Here is a 25,000-nt window from a genome sequence, read left to right on the forward strand (position 1 = left end):
GAGTGAGTGAGTGAGAGAGTGAATGGGTGAATGAGTGAATGAGTGAGTGAGTGAGTGAGTGAGTGAGTGAGTGAGTGAGTGAGTGAGTGAGTGAGTGAGTGAGTGAGTGAGTGAGTGAGTGAGTGAGTGAGTGAGTGAGTGAGTGAGTGAGAGTGAGTGAGTGAGGGAATCACCTGAATACGGCCAGCTATCTGTAGAAGGGATGCGCCGTCGTTTTCAAGAGCCTCTTTCAAGAGCTTTACTTGGCAGCAATGTTAGCATCAGTTGGCATTAGCAGAGTTATCTAACATAACTTTTCCCTGCAAATGACACACAGTCAGTAGAGACAATTAATGATAATAATACAAAAAAAATATATATATATATGATGTAGTCTACCTGGTAATATATGCACCTGGTAATTAGCTAGATTGACGCTTGTGTGTGACCCCACGCAGTGCCCTTCTCACACCTCCCTCTCTTCCTGACAGGCAGGCTCAGGCTTCTCTTAGCTCTTCTAGAGTGACAGGCGCCTCTAATGAACAGATGGCCTCCGGGGGCAGCTTAGGTAAATGTAATGATTTTTAAAATGCTGTATCAGACTTTTCCATCATGAACAACCTTCAACGTATTCAAGTTTTAAAAGAATAATTGAAAAGTAGATACTATTCATCTTCATTGGATCCAGAGGTTAAAATCCCTCTTTGGTCCAGAGAAGTTTGATGATTCGTCCTCATGAGCGAGAAGGCAGCTTGGCCGTGCGCTGTTTATATAGTGAGTCTGTCTAGTGAGATTTATAATGAATTCTGCTATCTGTCTCACCAGGCCATTAAGTTCATCCAATAAATTCCGTCGCTTTGCGAATGTTTTCCTGCGAAACGTTATTATTTAGCATGCTCTGTTTGAGCGCTGCAATTTCGGTTTCCATGAAACTCAATACAATGTTTTTTAACTTTATAAAAAATGTATGCAAAGGATATTGTTTTATTTCTGATGCAACCGTTAATGCAACTGCATAACACAACACGCGACGGCTGCCAACCGACAACACTATTTATATTAATGAATTGATTCGGTTCAGAATTCTGAAGCAGGATGGTGTTTAGATGCCAAACGAGCACTCTAGGTTGACCAGCTCTTAATGAGAAAGTATACAAGACAGCTCGATGATCAGACAAACAAAATTGTAATCATACCGGTGCTATGGATGTCACTAAAAAGAGTTTTGGAGACAAAAATATAATAAATTCTTGAAAAGGTCTTATGTTGAGCAGAAAAAATCATACGCCTGATGACAATATACTCCGTAATCATTCGCTTAACATTTTTTGTAATGCACTTGATGCTAGTCATTGATCTATGATCTCTGTTACCACTGTTCGATCAAAATCACCCCCTATCAACATCTGATATTCTGGAAAATCTAATAATATGGAGGCCAGTGAGTTATATAAATGCTGGTCAAAGGAATTTGGAACATAGGCACATATCAAAGTGATTGTATTGACATTAAAGGCTATTTTACAAAAGCACCAGTACAACCTTATACCTAACCATAACGTTACTGTACATTTTGCTATTTGCACTGACTCCTTATTTGGTATAACAGGAGGACACACGATCATATTTGTTCTAAAATATATGTACATCAGCCTCAAGATAATGTGTCTCCTGTATGAATGCAACATTAATGTTCTCCCTATAGAGGAGCTTCTGAGGAGAATTAAGGCCCTGTGCATTCCATGATAACATAGAGTAATATTATTCATAACTTTTTAAATGTGAGTATGTCATACAGCTGCACAGGAAAAACGATTTGGTAAGATTGAGATACAAGTGACACCACACTGTAAACACACAAACACACACACACACAGACACACGCCACTTTATTTTATTTTACTATGTACTACGCTGCTAGGCATATTTGCACTAAGTTCTCTTTTACCTCTTTTATTTAATTCACTCGTTCATTTCATTTTATCTACTGTTTATATTGTACATAGTCCTGTATATTGTGTGTTGTATATTGTGTCCTTTGTGTTACTTTGTTTATTGTCGAGATATTTTTTTTTTATATACACCGTGAGAGGGGGGGGGACATAATTACATTTTCTGTATGTCTTGCACATTATGGGAAATGACAATAAAGTTGACTTTGACTTGGACTTTGACACACACACACACACACACACACACACACACACACACACACACACACACACACACACACACACACACACACACACACACACACACACACACACACACACACACACGACACACACACACACACACACACACACACACACACACACACACACCGAAGAAAAGATGCATCAGTGACCCTGAAAGAACAGAACCCTCCTCCACCTTCCAGTCCAAATAAAAGTTGCATTTAATTAAATGGCGGGACGGTGAGGCCAGTCAATATAATAATGGAGCCACTGAGTCACTAAACATCGGGAAACTAATCAAAACAAATACAGCAGCCAGTAAAGGCTTGAGTAAACTAAGTAGGAGAGCTTCTTTAACGTTTAAACCCTAACAGTAAGCTGCGGTTAACAAAACTAAATTAAAACGGCATATTATGCAAGAAAAAGAGGCGGAACAGCTCTTTGTTCCTGTTAGTCTGTTCGCTTGTGGTGCTTTATTCACCAGCGGTTCTTATTCCTTTAGGAAAGCGATGACCTGCTCGCCCCGCTCACTGGGCTCCTGAAAGGTGCCGCTCCCCCGGGAGAGAGCTGGACTGTAGTGGAGGTGAAGAAGGAGAGCCTCAGACCCCTGCCTTGTGCTTCACGGCAGGGTTTCGGACACTTTGCTGTAGCCTCGCCGTAGTCCACCGTGAACATCAGCTGGATGTCTGCCACTGTACCTCCGGAGGATCTCTCCGCGCTTCATTTAGTAGTAAGCGATCTCTGTCGGCGTAGGGAAGGCACTTCGCTCATTAGCGGGCGTGAGCGTTGTACCTCACGGGGAGGACCAGGCTTTTGGTAGATATCCAAGACGGTAGCATCTCGTCAACTCCGGTGAAGCGGTTTACAGTTTCGGAACGGATAGTTGTGGGGCGGTGTGGCTCAGGGGTAGAGCGGGTTGTCCAATGATCCAAGGGTTGGTGGTTCGAATCCCGCTCAAGCCCATGTCCATCCCACTGCCGTTGTGTCCTTGGGCAAGACACTTAACCTACTTGCCGTGTATGAATGTTGGTGGTGGTCGGAGGGGCCGTAGGCGTTGATTATTCGCCACGCTTCCGTGAGTCTGCCTCAGGGCAGCTCTGGCTGCAATTGTAGCTTACCACCACCGGTATGACTGTGTATGAACGAATAATGGACTCTGTGAAGCGCTCTGGGTCAGTGAAGAGCGCTATATAAATCCAAGTCATTATTATTATTATTATTATAGTTCTTGTGTTTTCGGTATGCCGTGATAATATAGAGTGCATGCTGTCGATTTGTTTCTGTCTATTGACATGTGCTGCAGATTTGCCATCAGCCTCCTTGAAGTATCTTACCATTACCTCCTCCGTAACCTTCGCCAAAGGCCACGTTCTTTGTGAAATTGAGACAGCTTGCCTCGTTTTGCTGCAGTAGCTTGCCCTGTTCTATCCACTTACCTGGACTATAGGCTAAGGAAACAGACGCGCGTGAGAGAAACCAGCCCCACACAGTCACAGGCGCTCTTCAGGTTTGAAGAGGGTGGACGCCACGGTTGTCTAACGCTGCTGCCGTGGCAACAGAAATAACTCATAAGGAGACACTCCAATGTGTGAAATGTATTTTCTATTCAGAATGTAATGTAGCAATCTCGCTATTGGTAATATATGCACCTAATAATTAGCTAGATTGACACTTGTGTGTGACCCCCCCACACACTCAGTACCACATACTTGACAAGTCGTCACAATCACCACTGGATCACATGGTATAACTACACATAGCAATCAGCTATGTATGTACAGAAGCAGCAGAACGGGAGTTTAGCTAACTATCGAGCTAACAATACAAACTATACATGTTAAAGAAGGAGCCCGGGAAGAAGTACAAAGCACTCACTTTCAATTGAGACTACAGAGGGATACACAATTGGGGGGGGGGGGGGGGGGGGGGGGGGGGGAGAAAGAAAGAAAAAGTTATTTGAATCCCAGAAAAGAGTGTGTGCATTTAAGTGTTTAGAAGCAGGTTTTATTTCCCCCTGTTCTAACTAATGCTTCACCTTATTAAGAAGACTACGGTTGTCTCCATCACCTGACGGCTACAGATAAGAGTGCATAGTGATATTGAGTGCCAGGTTTTAATTAAGTCCCAGGGTAGTTTGCGCTCACATGCAGCCTGCGATGTCAGCCCAAGGCCATCAGGCACGCACGCACACACACACGCACACGCACGCACACACACGCACACACATACACACCCATCAGCCCTTTAATTAATCATGCTATGGAGGGATAGGTGTAACAGGGTGGCGTTGGGATGTGAGAAAACAGCTGCTGCCTGGATGCAGAGAAGTGGAAGTACAGAGTGGATGCAGGGCTTCCCCCAGAAAAACTGTCCCGATGCGGACCGCTGGCAGACTGATGTAGGACCCTATAGTTTCTCTGATTAATTGAAAAGGAAAAGGTCAATAATAACACAGGTTCCATTTGTAGTGTGGTAGTGAAAGGGTTAACCGTATGTAGTGTGGTAGTGAAAGGGTTAACCGTATGTAGTGTGGTAGTGAAAGGGTTAACCGTATGTAGTGTGGTAGTGAAAGGGTTAACCGTATGTAGTGTGGTAGTGAAAGGGTTAACCGTATGTAGTGTGGTAGTGAAAGGGTTAACCGTATGTAGTGTGGTAGTGAAAGGGTTAACCGTATGTAGTGTGGTAGTGAAAGGGTTAACCGTATGTAGTGTGGTAGTGAAAGGGGCAGGTAGCGAACAAGACAGAAAGAGACAGAGGGACAGAGCAGCTGCAGCATAACTACCTCCCTCTGTATTAATAAAGAATATGAAAATTAAAAAGGATGAAAAGGTTAGCTAGGCTTGTGGTAAGGTTATGCTTAGTTAGGTGTGTGGTAGGGTTAAGTTCAAGTTTCAAGTTTCTTTAATAGTTGTCATACAGAAGTACAGAATACTTTTATACAAAATGCTTCTTACTGTTACGCTCCAGAGACTGTGCAAGACAAGATAAGATAAGTATGAAATAAAATAACATAGTATAGTATGTAAATTAGAAGTAAAAAAAAAATGAGGTAAAAAAATTAGGTCACAGTGTTCAGTATAGACATGTACAATGTTCGATGCAGAATAGACGTAACTGAGTTACCATATAATATACAATACACAATACTATGCAGTGTACTAATATACAATACTATATAGTGCAAGGCAGAAATGGGATGAGGTGCAATTTAGGTACAATTTACAGTAGGTGTACGAGTTGTAGTGCAAATCCTTTATCAATAAATATAAAGTGTGTTTGTGTGATCTAAAGTGTGGAGAGTGGGTGCTGCAGTGTGTTGTTTGTTTAAGTGAGTGTGTGCGTGTGGGTGTGTGTGCTGTGTGCATTTGATGGTTGTTGCATATTGTTTATTGTTCGTTTAGCAGCCTGATGGCCTGGGGATAGAAGCTTCTTCTGAGTCTTTCTGTGCTCGCCTTAAGACTCCGGTATCGCTTGCCTGACCGCAGCAGTTCAAAGAGGCAGTTGTTCGGGTGGCTCGAGTCCTTAATAATTCTCTTAGCCTTCCCCCTGCACCGCTTGTTGTAAATGTTCTGGAGGGTGGGAAGCCCCCCTCCAATTGTGCGTTCGGCTGAACGTGTCACTCTTTGTAGTCTGCTACGGTCTTGTGCAGTGCTATTCCCAAACCAGGAGGTGATGTTGCCAGTCAGGATGCTCTCTATTGTACATGAGTAGAAGTTCCTAAGGATCTTCTGACTGACTTGGAACTTCCTTAGGCGCCTGAGGAAGTAGAGGCGTTGTCGTGCCTTCTTCACAACACTGTCAATGTGTGTGGTCCATGTCAAGTCCTCGGATATGTGGGCTCCGAGGTACTTGAAACTGTTCACTCTCTCAACCGGTGCCCCGTCGATGCTGAGGGGGCTGTAGTCCTTGACCCCCGACCTCCTGAAGTCCACAATCATCTCTTTTGTTTTGCTGACGTTCAGGGAGAGGCAGTTCTCCTGACACCACTGTGACAGATTTTCTACCTCTTCCAGGTAGGCCCTCTCATCGTTGGCAGAGATCAGGCCCACCACTACTGTGTCATCAGCAAATTTGATGATTGTGTTGTTGTTCCGCTGTGCCACGCAGTCATGTGTGTACAGGGAGTAGAGGAGGGGGCTCAGAACACAGCCCTGGGGGGCCCCTATGTTGAGCGTGATGGATGAGGAGGTGCAGTTGCCTGCTCTTACCACCTGGGGTCTGCCCGTCAGGAAGTCCAAGACCCACTGGCAGAGGTCATAGTTCAAGCCCAGGTCCCTGAGCTTGGCTATGAGTTTGGAGGGGACTATGGTATTGAATGCTGAGCTGTAGTCGATGAACAGCATTCTCACATAGTTCCCCTGCCTCTTGTCCAGGTGTGATGCTGCTGTGTGCAGCACATGGGCTATGGCGTCCTCCGTGGACCTGTTGGGGCGATATGCAAATTGCAGGGGGTCCAGGTTGATGGGGAGGGAGGAACAGATGTAGCCCTTCACTAGCTTCTCAAAGCACTTCATGGCTATGGAGGTGAGGGCTACAGGGCGGTAGTCGTTGAGGCAAGCGGGCGTAGATTTTTTGGGTACAGGGATGATGGTGGACTTCTTCAGACAGGTGGGGATGACAGCCTGTTCCAAGGACAGGTTGAAGATGTCAGTGAATACCGGGGCCAGTTGGTCGGCACAGACTTTTAGGACGCGGCCGGGGATGCCGTCCGGTCCTGCTGCCTTCCTGATATTCACTTTTTTAAAGATCCGTCTCACCTCATGCTCTGTTACCCTGAACACTGAGTCTCCATCAGCAGACCCCCCCCCCCCCCCCCCCCCATTGCCGTGGTTTGTAGGCTGGTGTTGTTATTCACAGCCTCAAACCTCGCATAGAAGGAGTTGAGATCATTTGCTAAGGATATGTCACTGTTCAGCTTGAGGGAGGTGCCTTTGTAATCTGTCATTGTTCTGAGGCCCTGCCACATGCCTCTAGAGTCAGCCTGTTCAAACTGAAGTTCAACTTTATCCCTGTAACGCCGTTTTGCCTCTGTTACTGCTCTCCTGACGTTGTTGGCTAGGCTTGTGGTAGGGATATCTAGACGTGTGGTAGGGTTAGGGTTAGCTAGACGTGTGGTAGGGTTAGCTAGGCTTGTGGTAGGGTTAGCTAGACGTGTGGTAGGGTTAGGGTTAGCTAGGCTTGTGGTAGGGTTAGCTAGACGTGTGGTAGGGTTAGGGTTAGCTAGGCTTGTGGTAGGGTTACCTAGACGTGTGGTAGGGTTAGGGTTAGCTAGGCTTGTGGTAGGGTTAGCTAGGCTTGTGGTAAGGTCTGTAGTGCATGTCACATAGTACATTCATGTTGTAACCAATAGATGCCGCTCTGCTTCAGTAATTAACTTTAGTGAAAAATAAAATGTATATATTTCCCCCCCAATGCTTAGGACCGGCAGGGGGACAAGTCAGGCCCAGCGGTGTTCCTGGCTTGTAATACACTGGGGGGAAACCCTGGGATGCAATTAATAGGACAAAATAACGCTTGAGGCACAGGGGCGTTCTAGTGGCTCATGGAAGCTAAGATACTTTTTATGTAATTGCTATGACCTGGGTTGGAATCAGCTTGTCCTATCAGATGGTGTGCAGTATATCCACATTCTCTGTCAACATGTCCTATAAAAGCTTGCTTTTACAATTGTATTCTTCTTTGGTGGGAAAGAGTATGCATTTTTCTTTTTTTATCAAATTTTTCTCCCCATTTTTCTATGTTTCTCCCATCCCAATTTCGTATTTCCAATTCTTCCCTCCCCTGTCTTGAACATTGCTAGACTATGCCTCCCACTGGTCGGCTGTAGTGGGGATAGAAGCCTTGCATCACGTGTCCCCTCGGGTACACGAGGAGGCAGCCTGTCGCATCTTTTCACCGCAGCAGCTCGAACTCTCAGTGGCGAGGAGTAACGCGTGGGAGGCTCACGCTGCCCCCGATACTTCCTGTTTCACCCAACCGACCTGTAGGAGTCGCTGTCCACAACGTCCAATCCCCACCCACCGGCTTTCCCACCCCCTAACACTCCCAATTGTGTTAGTATGACGGCCGAGAGCTGGGCTCCATACCAGCATCTCCTGCGTTAGTGGCGAGCGCCTTGCCCACTGCGCCACTCAGCCGCTAACAGTAGGCATTCTTAAAGCTTTTCAACCTTAAAAAATAGGTTCACCTTTTTGAAACCCAGAACCCTATTTAAACATGGTCTGGCATCATGTTGAATACTAGTACAGACCACAATGTCACTGACTGCTTTACTAGTATTGATAAACTTTGTTTACTCTGTGCTGCATCCTCTCACTAGCTGGCAATCTAATCCAATGGGGCAATGGGGCACAGGGGCACCCGCCAGGAAGGAAGGTATCCCCCGTTCTATGTATGGAATCATTTCTAGCCCCAGAGTTTCAACAGTGCATTTCAACATGACATCATTTAAATGACTCGCAACCCTATGGGGAAATCTCTCCAAAGTCTTTCAACTGGCAAACAAATCAGGATGAGGGAAATGTGTCTCCACTCACAACAACAACAACAACAACAACAACAACAACAACAAACACATCCATGGCTTGTATCAATACCAGATCTGCTCTCTGAGTCACCTAGTAACTGTCACGCGAGAGAAGAGAAGAGAAGAGAATTAAGAGAAGATAATTAAGAGAAGAGAATTAAGAGAAGAGAAGCATCTGGGAGTAAGGCAAAAAGGAAGTACTATCTTACATAATCCCTCTCCTGGGAGGAAGGATGGAGGGAGCCGCATTAAACGGCATCTCTTTTAATTGCTGATGTCGTCTTTTCAGGTGTCCTGCTGTGATGTTAAAAAAAGGGAAAAAATAAGAAAAGAAAGAAAAGAACATCTCTGCCTTGAACCTGCCTTGAAGAGGGGGGGGCGCCCTGCTGTGACGGTGGACCTGGGAGTCTTTTTGAGGTGGTCATAGGGGAACAACCGTGATGCTGGGAACAGGGTTTAATGTCACCGTTTGCAGCTATACCACACACGCGCTCGCTAATCGGTGCAGACACACATGCTTGGGACACAGAGAAAAGCACGGAAAGACACTCACAGACACAGGGTTTGAATGCATACGCATACATGCACGCACACTCTCTCTCACACACACACACACACACAGGTACAGATATATTCACACACATACACAGACACACAGTAACGGACATGCACACACAAGCACACACACAATTCCAATTCCTGTATCCTCCACCTCACCTTCTCCACACACACACACGCGCACGCACGCACACACACGCACACACACACACACACACACACACACACACACACACACACACACACACACACACACACACACACACACACACACACACACACACACACACACACACACACACACACACACACACACACACAGACAGACAGACAGACAGACAGACAGACAGACAGACAGACAGACAGACAGACAGACAGACAGACAGACAGACAGACATACAGACAGACAGACAGACAGACAGACAGACAGACAGACAGACAGACAGACAGACAGACAGACATACACACCTCTGTTTGTGCAATGGGATCCATGTACCTGTATTTAAGCTTCCTTAATCTTCCGACCCAGCCTTCAGTGTGTGTTTGGTGGTGTTCACGGTGTGGAATGAATATATATTTTTTCCAGTCTAGTCTTAGGTGCAATCTAACACAGAACACCACCCACAGACTCCGGTAGGATAAGAGACACAGTAGGACGAAGGATTATCAGCGTAATACTGTTTCCTGTACACCGGTTTGATAGCTTTATAGAACTGGGTTAAGCTCACTCCCAAAACCGCACAGTTTACCGCCGGATTAGCAAATGGGGTATCTGCCTCATACTTTCCAAAATTACTTTCCAAAGTTTCTTTTTATTATTTATTTTTACAATTCTACTGTAATGGTGCGGCTGGGTAGCGCAGCGGACTAAGCGCCTTCCTACCACCGCAGAGACACTGGTATCGAATCCAGCAGTCAGCGGTACCTCTGGTTTGGTCGGTCGTCCATACTAATCAATTGGCAGTGTTAGCGGGTGGGAAGTCGGCGGGGTGGGTATCCTGGTCTTTGTAAACAGCGACTCCTACAGGTCGGTCGGGGCGCCTGCTCAGCGAGGGAGGGAACTGGGGGAAGTGGTGTGAGCCTCCCACACGTTACGTTCCCCCAGTGAGAGTCCTCGCTGTCAGGTGAAAAGAAGCGGCTGGCTGACTCCGCATGTATCGGAGGGGACATGTGATAGTATCTATCAACCCTCCCTAGACCGGCAAGTGGGGGGCAAATGCATGCAACGATCTTCATGAACTGATTCAGAAACAGGAAGCATCACAGTTATTAATGATGTGCTCTGGTTATATACTGTAGGTCATTATGTGCTACCATATGTGTTATTAAAGGGATACTTCACCCATTTTTAAGAAGCCTGTCTGTTTTCTTACAAACTAGACAAGAAGATAGATAACAATTTCCTCTTTTGTGTTCAGTAGAAAGCTATCTGGCTGCAAGCTAGCCTAGCTCAGCACAAATTAATGGAAGCCTAGCCTAGCTTAAAACTCTGGGAGAGGTGTTTTTGACCAACAGCTAAGCTAGCTTGTTCATATCCGGAAGCCAGCCTTTTCTTTGATCTACAGTACGTGTTTGTTCGGTCATCTATGACTGGCCAACTGTTCTTGTTTGTCCATCGCGTTTCTATACAGTATGTCTATTGTTCACAGGTCTCATTTGAAAAAGAGATCTCAATCTCAACGAGACCACCTTGTCTAAATAAAGGACATGAAATAAAACGGTGTGTATTTTGGCTTCGTGGTTAAGTCCAGAGACACGGCGTGTGCCAGCCGGATCGCCACAAGGTCGAATTTAGACCTTGGTATTTATTACTAGGGATTTGTTCCTCGGTGGCGCCAGCGAACGCGGTGAGATGCCAAGACGACGTCTGGACTCCGCAGCCTGGCTCATGCCGCTTGGACGCCCTTTGAAGAACACGTGTTGTGCCGGTTGGGCTTGGCTGTGAGTTTTGGGAAGAGAGAGATGGGGAGGGAGGAAGCGGGGGAAGGGTGGGCCGCCGTCTTCTCTTTCTTCCGTCCCAGCGTGCAGCGAGCGGGGCTAAGATGAACCGGGCCGAGGCCAGTATCTGTGGCGGTGGTCTGATAGCTCCCCGCTGCAGCAAATCTGACAATTCTCCTCCCAGCGTGTGAGTACAGCCTAAAAGAAGAAGAGAAAAAACCTCAGACTCAGGCGAAAAACACCACCCCCCTCCCCTTCCGCGCCCTTTCCGCTCTCCGAGATAAGGAGTTCTTAGACGGATCTCTCAAATGCCCACGCGTTAGGAGGGGCGAACATTGCGATTGTAATCGATAGCGGGCTAATCTTGAAGAGTGACATAATTGCTTATTCCGAGGTTTTCAGTCTCTGGGCTTTTTAACGCTGCCTGTGATGTTTCCATAGTGACATGGCTGTGAACTTTAACTTATCCCCTGCCCCAACCCTCTTTTTACATAAATACAATAATCGTGCTACCATTTACAGTGTGTGTGTGTGTGTGTGTGTGTGTGTGTGTGTGTGTGTGTGTGTGTGTGCGTGTGTGTGTGTGTGTGTGTGTGTGTGTGTGTGTGTGTGTGTGTGTGTGTGTGTGTGTGTGTGTGTGTGTGTGTGTGTGTGTGTGTGTGTGTGTGTGTGTGTGTGTGTGTGTGTGCGTGTGCGCGTGCGAGCGGGCTTGGCGGGCGGAACGACGTGTGTGGAACGACTCGATATTAGCTTTGTTCCTTGTCAGCGTGTGGGGGTTTATGTGCATCTGTTGGTTGTTTATCCATGGTTGAGCTCTGAGTATCCACTGTGTGTCTTCTGTTTGGTTTAGCTTTAGCGGCTGCAGCTCCTCTGCATGTCAGGGTCCACACACACAAACTACCGAAAGGCAAAGCTAACCGAAATTCTAACTAATTCCGGACAGACAACCGTTGATCAGAATTATATAAACAAGCAATTTGAACGATTTTACGGGCATTTACTGTATTCAGGGGCGACAGTTGCTCAGGAGGTAGAGCAGTCGTCTGGTAATCCGGAGGTTCCCGGTTCGATTCCCGCTCCTCCCGGGCAGCATGTCGAAGTGTCCTTGAGCAAGACACTTAACCCCCGAACTGCTCCCCGGTGAGCAGGTTGGCACCTTGCATGGTCGCTTCCGCCATCGGTGAGTGAATTTGTGAGTGAATGGGTCAAATGTGAGGAACAATTGTAAAGCGCGTTGGATAAAAGCGCTATATAAATGCACCATTTACCATTTATATTCCTCGGAGGGTGACAGCACTTTAATTGAGGAATTGAATATCCCCAAGATAGACAGATTGACCCTCTTGTCACCCTACCTCTGCTGGTGCCCTGCTATTCTCTTCCCTTCCTATACCATCGGAATTTGCTAAAACTGATCCAGTCCCTTGAAATCTGGACTAAAACGAGGCAACATTTTGTGACGGCAAGTGAGTTCACTCCTTGATCCTCTCTGTGTGCAAACCACCACTTACATGCCTCTCTTAATAGATGGTTCCTTTCAATTATTGACTTGTAATGGCATTAAAAGAATGAAAGATCTTTATATTAATGACACGTTTCCCTCTTTTGAATTACTGCGTGATAAATTCGATCTGCCTCAAACACATTTTCTTTATGATCATTGCATTTATATATAGCATTTCTTTAGATTTCTACAAAATCACAACTATGTTAGATCCAACACAACTACCTTGTAGGCTACTACCCTTGCTAAATCCTGTGTATTTACAGTGCATTTTATGTATTGTCCATTAATACATGCTGTCTGTAACTGAGGGGTACAATTCCCTGACTGTATTGTTAGATATGGTATTTAATACCACTACCTCTTGTACTTTAACTTCTGGCCATCCAGTACATGATATAAGTATGATGAACACTTTCCCACCTGATGAAACGAATCCACACAAATGTACCAAATCGAAGGTTTAATATAGCAAAAGGTATATACAACGTTCACTTGTTTACACTTATGATTTGAAATATGCACTTTTATGGCAAATGAGTATTCGTAGGTAAATCAACATTGAATGTCCAATCTCTGGTTACGCAGGGAGTAAGTATACAACCTGGAATATTTAGGAAACGATAGCGATGGTACTTAAATGATTATAGCTGGATACACTAAGGGGGGGGGGGGGGGGTCCCGCTGGTTGTAAGACAGTAGGAGGGGGGGGTTAGAGAAGCCGCTGGCGGTATCCCATCTGGCCGACGGTTTCTTGGGAGAATTCAAAGTCTTGAACACGGTGCCCACAGAACCTCGGTCCGCAGACGAATACAGCTGGACCCTCTGTGGACGGTAGCTGCCGGTCCACAACGGAGAGACGTGAGGCGACCTCACTGGTGTAGAGCGCCGTCTCACCTGGAGTCCTCTCCGGGGGGTAGTTCCAACACTCCGCAGTGTTGGCCTTTATCCATGGAATAATCAAAGCACCCAAAGCATAATCCAAGCCGTGGAAGGCTCGCCGTCGTCCGGGTAGAGTAATCCAATATACAGGTCCAGTCGCCCTGGCCCGGAGCTCCTCGGATGCAAGCACCACTGGGGGTCTGCCCAGCCTGGTTAAGCGTCCAGATAACGTCAGGAACGATGGGGGTACTGATAACTTTAGAACTCTAACCGAACGATGCACCATACATAAATAGACTATTATTAGCTTAATAGAATACGTCCAACTCGACGGTATAGTGCCAAACTATGACTATTCAACTATTAATCTACACGATATCTCAATGCCTATTCTGGGGCCAAGTAGGCCTTACTACACCACACGTGCGTCGTGGGGAGGCTTCGCGTCTGTCACTCTGTTGGAGGGTAAAGAACTGGACTAAAAAGAAAGTTCTACTTTACTTGCGCCATATATATATGCGCTATGAACAAATAGTACCATTCGTATTTCGCCCGACATATTCCTGCGCGGAACCGGGGCTTGCCACGACATGTTGGGCGGCACGATTGAACTTGGACCTAGGGGTATGGCAACCTGGCGCCAGGTTCTCGTCCAATGGTAGAATGAAACTATTATGGGCTGTTTAGTAGACTAAAGGGATATTCAGTGCATATTGTACAAGGAATATACAGGGGATATCAAACAATATACAAATACAATTAAATATATATATATAAATAAATATATATATTCGGTTTAATCTGATCCTTCACAACAGCCGCCCCCTAATTAGTCCCACCTAATTAGCTAAGCAGAGACAGATTAACCGCACTGTCTACCACTCAAGGTCCGCTGTAAGGGTCAGTCAACTTACAAAGTCATGGGGTCATGGTCATCATCGATAGTATCTGGGAGTCGGGGCAGTTCTATGAGCCTCGCCACGGGACGTGTGTAAGTGCGCCCTTGGACGAGTACTTCAGCTGCTCGGACCTTGCCATCGGCACCGGTGATCACTTTGCTTATGCGGCCAGCCGGCCACATAGCTCTGGGTAGTGACTGGTCAATAATCATGACGACTGTTCCTTCTGTCAAATTGTCTCTCTCTTTTACCCACTTCTGGCGGGTCTGTAGAGACGGTAGGTAGTGAAGTAGGAAGCTGCTCCAAAACTTGTCAGCTAGTACTTGGCTGTACCTCCACATTCTTCGGCCGTTCGCTTCTTCAGGCCTGTACATTGTCTGGGGTAGCGCGGGGTCCAGCCGCCCCATTAGGAGTGTGTGGGGGGTGACTGGGTCGACATCTGCTACATCACTGGAGACGTAACCGAGGGGCTTTGAGTTCAATACTCCCTCGATCTCCGTGAGGACTGTCATTAGGACTTCCTCCGCCACAGTCTGGGCCCCAAGTACGGCGTACAGGGCTGTCTTTATAGAACGTACTTCTCGTTCCCAGGTTCCACCGAAGTGGGGTGTGTTCGGGGGATTAAACTGGAAGTCAATCTGGGATGGAGCGAGGTGGGTCTTAAGTTCTGGGCCCATAGCTTGGAAGCTCTCTCTCAGCTCTCTTTCTCCGCCTTTGAAGTTGGTCCCGTGATCAGACAACAATGTAGACGGTTTTCCTTTCCGTGATGTGAATCTTCGGAAGGCCATAAGGAATGAGTCTGTGCTCATGGTCGGAAGGAGCTCGATATGTATCGCTCTGGTGGTCATGCATTTGAATACAATACCCCACCGCTTCTCGGTGCCTCTTCCTCTCTTTATATACAACGGGCCAAAGCAGTCCATGCCTGTGGAGTGGAATGGCTTGTCGCCGATTCGGAGGCGACAGGGGGGTAAGTCAGCCATCCGTGGTATGCTGGGCTGCGCGCGCCACTTACGGCAGTCTAGACAGGTTCGCTGGAAGCGCCGTACTGCTTCTCTCCCTTGCAATATCCAATAACGACGTCTGATCTCCGCGAAGACTCTCTCTGCTCCTGCGTGGTGTACATCCTCGTCGTATTTCTTTATGATCAGCTCTGTGACCTTGTGTCGGCTGTTCAAGACGATCGGGTACTTAATGTCATCTGGTAGATCGGGGGCTCTCCGCAGGCGACCACCCACTCTGATGAGATTATGGGCGTCACTCTCTGGTGCCAGGTGAATCAGTCTGCTGTCTGATGGGACGGGGTTTCCTCCCTGTAGACAGTCTAGCTCATCGGGGAACGAGTCTCTCTGGGCTCGTTGTAGTAGAAGAAGTTCTGCTTCTTCGTAGTCAGCTGCTGACATGTCAGTGGTGGACTGAATCTCTGGGTGGTGCCGCAGGAATGTTCTTTGCTGCGCACTCTCTAGGGTAATGCAGTCATCTATGTTGGGGTCTGTGGAGGCGACAGTGCTCAGTCCACAGAACATAGGTTTCTTGTTCTCAGCCTCCTCGTTACTTGCTTCCCGCGGGATGGGCGTAGGCCACTCTCCTTCCGGGAGCTTGAGGAATTCTGGTCCGTCACTGTAGATGTTGCGACGGGTTAGGTCATCCAGAGACATTCCCCGGGTGATGACGTCAGCTGGGTTGTGTTTGGTGTCCACATACCGCCAGCTCGCTGCTTCTGTTAACTCTTGAATCTCGGTGACTCTGACTCCCACGAAGACTTTGTATCTGCATGAGTCAGACTTGATCCATGTGAGTACTGTCGTGGAGTCTGACCACAAGATTGTTCTGTGCACCGGAATGGTGAGTTCACGTTGGATTAACGTGGCTAGATGCGCTCCTGCGAGGGCTGCGCAGAGCTCTAGACGTGGGATAGATTGTTGCTTACGTGGGGCTATTCTTGAGCGGGCCAGGATGAAAGCAGTGTGTATCTTTCCTCCCTTCTCTTGGGCACGCAAGTAGGCCACCGATCCGTAGGCTACTTCGGAGGCGTCGCTGAAGACGTGTAGATCAATCTCGCATGTCTCTGGCCTCACTGTGGATGGGAAGTAGCTGCGGCGTATATTGACGCCTGGGAGTGAGCGGAGTTCCGTCTCCCACTCTCTCCATGTTGAGGCAAGGTGTGCGGGTATTGGGTCGTCCCAGCCCTGGTCCTTGTCCCATAGTGCTCGTACAATCATCTTTGCCCTGGTGGTGTAAGGTAGAATACATCCCAACGGGTCATATTGTCTGGCGAGTGTTCTGTACACACTCCGTCTGGTGGTCGGTATCGCCGTCGACCTTCCCTGCTCTGGAGCCAAGGGTTTGTGTCTATAGTGGAGCGAGTCTGTTTTGAAGCGCCAGACTAGTCCTAGTGTCATTTCTTGGGCTTCTCCTGGGATTGTCGCCATCCAGGTCTCGCTGCTGGCAGCCTTGTCCGCGGGGGAGAGGCTGCGCAATACGTGCGGGTCACTGCTGGCCCACTGCCTGAGATCAAAGCCGCCTTTGATCAGGGAGGCGCGTAACTTGATTAGGAGAGCCTCGGCTTCTTCTTGAGTCGAAACGCTTTGTAAACAGTTGTCCACGTAGAAACTGTTCTTCACACTGTGTTGGACCTCTTCATCTGCTGCTGGGTCCTCTGTGACGTGTTTCTGTAGTGCAAATGTAGCACAGCACGGGCTGCATGTGGTTCCGAAGGGGAGTACTTCCCACTGGTAGATGGCTGGGTTCTCATCTCCGATCCTCTCTCTCCATAGGAACCGCAGCAGAGGCTTGTCCTCCTCTACTAGTCTCACCTGCAAGAACATCCCTTTGATATCCCCGCTGATAGCCACCTTGTCCTGGCGGAAGCGCAGTAACACGCCTAGTAGGGAGGGGCCGAGTGTGGGGCCGGGCAAGAGCTCTTTATTCAGATTTTGGGATCCGATCTGGTAGCTGCAGTTAAACACAATGCGATCCTTGCCGTTGTGATGGACCTTGTGATGCGGCACGTACCATGATTCGGTCGTCTGATCGGCCTCTTTAATGTCAATCTTTGTTACGTGTCCCGCTGTGATTAGCTTCTCAATCTCAGCGCGGTACACACTCTCTTGAGCGGGGTCTTTGGCTAGGCGCCGCTCCGTGTTCAATAGATAGCGCTCCGTTGCGTCTTTCTTTGCGTGAAAGGTGGGCATTCCCTCTCGCCTCAGGAGTGGAGTTGCGTATCTCATCACTCCGCCGACTGTGACTCTCTTTGTCCCCTGCTCGAGTAGGTTGATGGCGTAAATGTCTTCTTTAGAGCGAATATCTTTCTTTTCGTTCTTAAAGGGCATTGTCTCTAGGGTCCATAGCCTCTCGACATGCTGCAGGAGAGTGGTGTCTTCTTCTGTCGTTCTGGAGTGGAGGCAGCTAGTGGCTGCTGTTCGGTTGAGAGATTTAGCGAGGGGGCCTTGTAGGGTCCACCCTAGGCGGGTCTCGACTGCTGCAGGACAGCCTCGGGGGCCTGTATGGACCCGGTCAATCGGGACTATGAGTTCTGCATGGTCGGAGCCTATCAGCAGGGTCAGGGTAGCGCCGTCTATGAGCGGGATAGGTAATTGGCGCAGGTGCACATATTTATCCATCAACTTGGTGACAGGGTAGGTGTACTGCGATAGTCCTATTTCTTGGCTGGTGAAAGCATTTGTAATCTTGTACCGTCGCTCTGGCTGCCCGTTTGCTGCGATAGTGAAGGAGACATTCTCGCCCTTTATCGTCTTTAAATCTCTTCTTATTGTCCGAATCGTCATTTCGTTCTTGCTCCCCCGCAGTCCCAGCTGGGCCGCAGCGGACGCGAGCAGAAGGGTCTTCTCTGACCCGTCGTCAAGGACGGCGTAAGTGTCCATGACTTTATCTTGGTAGCTCAATGTCACACGGACTACCTTTAAGAGCACTTGGGCGCCGCTGCTGCTGGCGGGGTCAATGTACATGACACTTGCCTTGGTGCCGCTCCGTGGTGCAGGTGGGGGCCGTCTTCCGTTACTTTCGTGTAGTATATCTAGATGGGCTCCATCGCACCGGCTGCACCTTTTCTTTAGGCGGCATTCGGCTGCCATGTGGGGCCGCGCACATCGATAACAGCGCCTGTTGGACTTTATCCATTGACTCACTTCTTCTGCATTCATCTTTGTGAATAGGTCACATTGTGACAGCCAGTGTTCTTTCTCACAGTAGGGACACGCTATCTTCCACTTCTCTTTTCTCGAGGGGGTGCTGTGACTCTTACTGCTCGGTACTGACTCTGATTGGTGCATGACAGTCACCGATCTTCTTCCATCATTTATTCTCCTGGGTCCCTCTCTGGAGCTTGGCGTGCTCCGCCCGAATGTATCTAGTCGTAAGCTGCTGACTTCTCTCGCCAGGAAGTCGGCTAGATCAAGGAGGGATGGCTCGGGGCCGTTGGGATCCCGGTAATCTCTCTGCCGCCTAAAGCGCTCCTGTCTTGCGGGTGGCAGCTTCTCCAAAATCCTCTCGACGTTAGAGTTGGCGTATAGCTCATGCATGCCCTTCACCCGTTGCGCTCCCAGCATCCCTACCAGGGACTGCACTTTGATTGACAGGTCGTCTAGTGAGCGATTGTCTGTGGCTGGGGGTAGGCGATCAATATGCCTTATCTCTTGGATTACGTAATCCCATATACGTCCATATCTCTGGTCCAGCGCCGCTAGGGCCGCTGTGTATGGTGTCGAAGAGGTGGCATAGGCTAGCGCTATATTGTGCGCTCGCGGTACTTTCAGTAATATTGCATACTTGTGGCGTTCATCAGCGACATCCACCATCATTGTCTCTAAGCACATCCGGAGCTCCGTGTACTGTGCTCGACTCTCATAGGCGAAGTCTGGAAACGACGGCGTGGCAATGTATGACGCCGTGGATGGCTGATACATCGGCGAGCGTTGGGGGAGAGACCTCCTGGGCGAGTCCCCTCTTGCGCCTCGCTGTGGGCTGGTACTGACAGGGTACCATGGCCCGCTGGTCCAGGTGCTATTCCTCGGGGCTGGTCGTGCGTCGTGCTCACCCGTGAATAGAGTCGGGGGTCTGTAGCGCAGCGCCGCGGGGGTATAGCCTGGACTGTATGGGACCTCCTGGTCCGGTGGAGTACTGTGCTGTCGTCGGGCTTGGTTCTCCTCCTCTCCCTCTTCTTCCTCTATCAGATCTTCCAGATCCTGTAATCGTTTATTTAGCTTCTCCGCAGTGTATGCCGCTCCTTCCTTGTAGCTGGGTCTCGCTTGGACCGGTCTGGGAAGGGGGTCTGCGGGGGGTCTAGACTCGGTCTGTTGGTCAAGTTCAGGGTCGCTTGCTCGTTGAGGAGACGCTGCCCTTGACTGTTGTCTCGACGAGTTCCTTGAACCCCTGGCGGAGGGGGAGGGTGTTGCCTTGCGGATCAGCTGCTCCATTAGCTGCGCTTGTAACTTGTCGCGCTCGACTTCGCGCTTGGTGAGATCTGCTTCTCTTTGGGCACCGGCAGCGGCGCGCTGGGCGTCGGCCCGGTCTCTTGCCATATTCTCTTCTGTCTGAAGGCGTCTCATCTCCAGGCGTGTGCGCTCTTCTTCGCTCCGTTGTTGCGCTTGGAGTTGTTCGCGCTCGCTAAGCGCCTGTGCTTGGAGACGGTCTCTTTCAATGGTAAAATGTTCGCGCTCGCTAAGCATCTGCGCTTGGAGTCGATCGCGTTCGGTAGAGGCTGTCAGGCTGACGATGAACGCCTGTTGTAGCATCCTCTCCGCTTCGCTGGGGGAAGGCGGTTGTGGAGGTGAGCCGCTCCTGCGTGAGCCGCTCCTGGGGGTACTCGTTGGGGAGTCCTGGAGCTCTATTTCCTCGGCGCTCTCCTCCTCTTCTTCCGTGCAGAGTTCTCTCTCTGTAGGGTCGTCTTCCTCCCGGGGCTGGTCGGGGACTACTTCTTGGGTAGTGGCGGGGGGTAAAGGCATGTCCGCTCCCTCCTGGTCCCCACCGTGAGCTTGGTCAGTTACATTAGGACCTACTAGGGCCTCTGTGGTCGGGGAAACCTGGTCGTTAAGGTCAGACATAATTTTACTTTCTACTTTTACCGCGTTTACCGTTTGTCGAAGGCTAGGTAGTTGACTGACAGTGTAAGCCTCTAAGTACTGAGGTGTCTGTCGTCTGCGCCGCGGGCGTTCTAGGTTAGGAGGATCGTTTCGTGGAGTGTTCATCATAGGCCATTTCAATATTAATAACACTATATTAATATTACACTAGTTACCATCCGGCTCGAAGGACCAATTGTAACTGAGGGGTACAATTCCCTGACTGTATTGTTAGATATGGTATTTAATACCACTACCTCTTGTACTTTAACTTCTGGCCATCCAGTACATGATATAAGTATGATGAACACTTTCCCACCTGATGAAACGAATCCACACAAATGTACCAAATCGAAGGTTTAATATAGCAAAAGGTATATACAACGTTCACTTGTTTACACTTATGATTTGAAATATGCACTTTTATGGCAAATGAGTATTCGTAGGTAAATCAACATTGAATGTCCAATCTCTGGTTACGCAGGGAGTAAGTATACAACCTGGAATATTTAGGAAACGATAGCGATGGTACTTAAATGAATATAGCTGGATACACTAAGGGGGGGGGGGGTCCCGCTGGTTGTAAGACAGTAGGAGGGGGGGGTTAGAGAAGCCGCTGGCGGTATCCCATCTGGCCGACGGTTTCTTGGGAGAATTCAAAGTCTTGAACACGGTGCCCACAGAACCTCGGTCCGCAGACGAATACAGCTGGACCCTCTGTGGACGGTAGCTGCCGGTCCACAACGGAGAGACGTGAGGCGACCTCACTGGTGTAGAGCGCCGTCTCACCTGGAGTCCTCTCCGGGGGGTAGTTCCAACACTCCGCAGTGTTGGCCTTTATCCATGGAATAATCAAAGCACCCAAAGCATAATCCAAGCCGTGGAAGGCTCGCCGTCGTCCGGGTAGAGTAATCCAATATACAGGTCCAGTCGCCCTGGCCCGGAGCTCCTCGGATGCAAGCACCACTGGGGGTCTGCCCAGCCTGGTTAAGCGTCCAGATAACGTCAGGAACGATGGGGGTACTGATAACTTTAGAACTCTAACCGAACGATGCACCATACATAAATAGACTATTATTAGCTTAATAGAATACGTCCAACTCGACGGTATAGTGCCAAACTATGACTATTCAACTATTAATCTACACGATATCTCAATGCCTATTCTGGGGCCAAGTAGGCCTTACTACACCACACGTGCGTCGTGGGGAGGCTTCGCGTCTGTCACTCTGTTGGAGGGTAAAGAACTGGACTAAAAAGAAAGTTCTACTTTACTTGCGCCATATATATATGCGCTATGAACAAATAGTACCATTCGTATTTCGCCCGACATATTCCTGCGCGGAACCGGGGCTTGCCACGACATGTTGGGCGGCACGATTGAACTTGGACCTAGGGGTATGGCAACCTGGCGCCAGGTTCTCGTCCAATGGTAGAATGAAACTATTATGGGCTGTTTAGTAGACTAAAGGGATATTCAGTGCATATTGTACAAGGAATATACAGGGGATATCAAACGATATACAAATACAATTAAATATATATATATAAATAAATATATATATTCGGTTTAATCTGATCCTTCACAACACTGTCCCTTCCAAATAAACGAATAAATGAAAAGAATTTATGAAAAACCTGTCCTAGTGCACCTAATAGCACCCAGATGGAATCTTTATCTTCTGTTGAACCTTCGTCTAGGGGGGTAATATCATATATCTATAACTATGTGTCTAATCAATCGGATATATAGATTTTCTGAAAGCAGCTTGGGAGGAAGATTTGAGCATTAAATGAACGGAGGAGTAATGTATAGAGGCACAGGAGGGTGGCCACACGGTGTCTATATATATGTACCAGGCATGGACGTATCCGGTCCAAGGTGGTGCATCGTCTCCCTTTTAAGCTTTCTAAAAATGTAAAGGAATAGGATTTAGCGGAAAAAAATTGCATTTGATTGACCATCTGATTTGATGTTGTACCCTCTGGTAAGTGAGTGTACGTTTAACTGTGAGTGTAAGTGTTGTCAATCACAGACATTTTGATTCAATTGGCATTTTAAAATTGCCTTTCCTTTCTTTATATAACTTTCCTGTAGGAGGCAAACACAAAGTAGTATTTAACCCTTTCACTGCCACACTACCAAACGGTTAACCCTTTCACTGCGACAATACAGAAGGTTAACCCTTTCACTGCCACACGACAAATGTTAACCCTTTCACTACCACACTACAGAAGGTTAACCCTTTACTATCACACTACAGACGGTTAACCGTGAAACGGTGAAAGGGTTAATGCTGTTTGACCGCAGTTGCCCCTCATCTGGAACTTCTTGGAACTCCATAATTGTACTACTTTTCATTCCGCTCCGTTTATCTAAAGCAGCAGTTACCAGTTGCTTTGAAAAGAAAAGTGTTATTCACAAAATAATGTGATTAGTTGAAGAGGAGCATTAAAACCATGAACTGACCATGTTCAGAATAGGGAGGTGTAGTGGTTACGACATTGCCGTTTTTCGTGTTCCACCCTCTGTCCAACGCAATGTATTTCCCCATTGCCCATTTCTAAATATTCGCAATTAATCATAAAAAGAAATCACGAAATTTTATTTCAACCAAAGATTTTTAAACAATAATGTTAGTGATAGAAGGGAACTCATTTTGTGCAAACATTTAAGCTTTTCAATTTCCATGCGGCAGAATTGTTACAATAGCCGATAATCCATTTTCCCAATGATAAATCCCTATACGGGTGGAACAACCAGTGACGTCAGACTACACCTCCCTATACTGAACACAGTAGCGCTTAAATTATTGTAGAAGCTGTGGATTTTTTATTTATCATTCATCTGTGGTTTTATTGTATGTTCTTATTGTTCTTTTAATTGTTTTACCCTTTTTTTTATTGTTTTTATTGTATGTTGTTGTTGTTATTCTCAGATCAGCTTATGTTATTATTTATAGGTTTTTAAGGGCTGAGAGAGTGCCAGGGCAAAGTGCATCTCATTGCATTGACTGTACACTGTACTTTTAATGTATGTGACAAATAAACTTGAAACTCGAAACTCTGACAGCCGGAATGCTTCCTGTATGAGTTGATTATACGCATAATTTAGGATCTCTCTCTGTGTGTGTGTGTGTGTGTGTGTGTGTGTGTGTGTGTGTGTGTGTGTGTGTGTGTGTGTGTGTGTGTGTGTGTGTGTGTGTGTGTGTGTGTGTGTGTGTGTGTGTGTGTGTGTGTGTGTGTGTGTGTGTGTGTGTGTGTGTGTGTGTGTGTGTGTGTGTGTGTGTGCGTGCGCGTGCAGGGCCAGTTATTACAGAAAGGGCGGGCGAGCCATGCTGCCTGTGAAGTGGATGCCGCCTGAAGCGTTCATGGAGGGAATCTTCACCTCCAAAACAGACACCTGGTGAGTACTTTGGGTCTAAAGCAGGACATCATTTTCATTTATATGCAGTTACTAATTCCTCTTTTTATTTATTTTTTTGGGATGGGGGGTCATGATGTTATTAGTTTATTTGTATTATTGTTTATTATGAAAGTAATCCAATGTTGTACTTAGATCTAACAGTCTTTTCAAGTAAGCTATGAATCCAAACATAAATTGACCACTTCCATTCAAGAACCTTGAATGGAAAACTTAAACTTTAGGGTTAGGGGTTCCATTTCCTTGTGGAGCTCAATGGGTAGAGCAAGGCACTAACACTGCCAGAGGTATGGGTTCCATTCCTTGTGGAGCTCAATGGGTAGAGTATTCAGGGGTGTTCAACAAATTCTATGACTATTCCTTGAAAAAGCGCAATTTCCACAACCTATATTGTCAAGGTCTGTTGAGGAAAAAGGATGTCTGTAGTTAACCGTCTGTAGTGTGGTAGTGAAAGGGTTAATGTCCTACTCAATTCATACATTGTATCATTGATTGATTGATTGGTTGATTTGAATGTACCAACCAGGCTTTATTTTGGCCATTAGAACAATCACATGCTCTCTCCAATGCGCTTCTCTGAATGTCACACACACACACACACACACACACACACACACACACACACACACACACGCACACGCCCCACTGAACCTCCTTCAATCCCTCGCCATATGTTCCCCCTTACTTCCTTGACTTCATCCTCCTTCCTCACTGTCCTGCCCTCCCTCCTTCCCTCCCTCCTTCCCTCCCTCCCACATTCCCTCCCTCCCACCTTCCCACCTTTCCTCCCTCCCTCCCTCCCTCCCTCCCTCCCTCCCTCCCTCCCTCCCTCCCTCCCTCCCTCCCTCTCAACTCCCTTCGCTCCGTCCGTCCCTTCCTCCCTGTCTCTGTTTTCAGTGTTGCCTTTATAATAATAATAATAATAATAGATTCCATTTGTAATGCGCTTTACAGTTGCGGGGCTAATCTCAAAGCGCTACAGTTAAAAGAATTTAAAACTAGCGAGAATAAGGGAAAGAAAGAATATAAAAAT

General features: G+C 47.6%; 1 protein-coding gene across 1 annotated transcript in view; it reads left to right on the forward strand.

The window, feature by feature from the left end:
* The window catches only part of LOC311225731 (uncharacterized protein), a gene marked incomplete at both ends in the record, with an annotated part of 149,416 nt that overhangs the window by 115,516 nt on the left and 8,900 nt on the right, over positions 1 to 25,000 (forward strand). Inside the window, 1 exon segment of the mRNA XM_084311125.1 lies at positions 23,848 to 23,949. Coding sequence (XP_084167251.1) covers positions 23,848 to 23,949 — 102 coding nt within the window.

This window comes from Notolepis coatsorum (assembly GCF_963971535.1).
Source record: "Notolepis coatsorum genome assembly, chromosome: 3".
NCBI lineage: Eukaryota > Metazoa > Chordata > Actinopteri > Aulopiformes > Paralepididae > Notolepis > Notolepis coatsorum.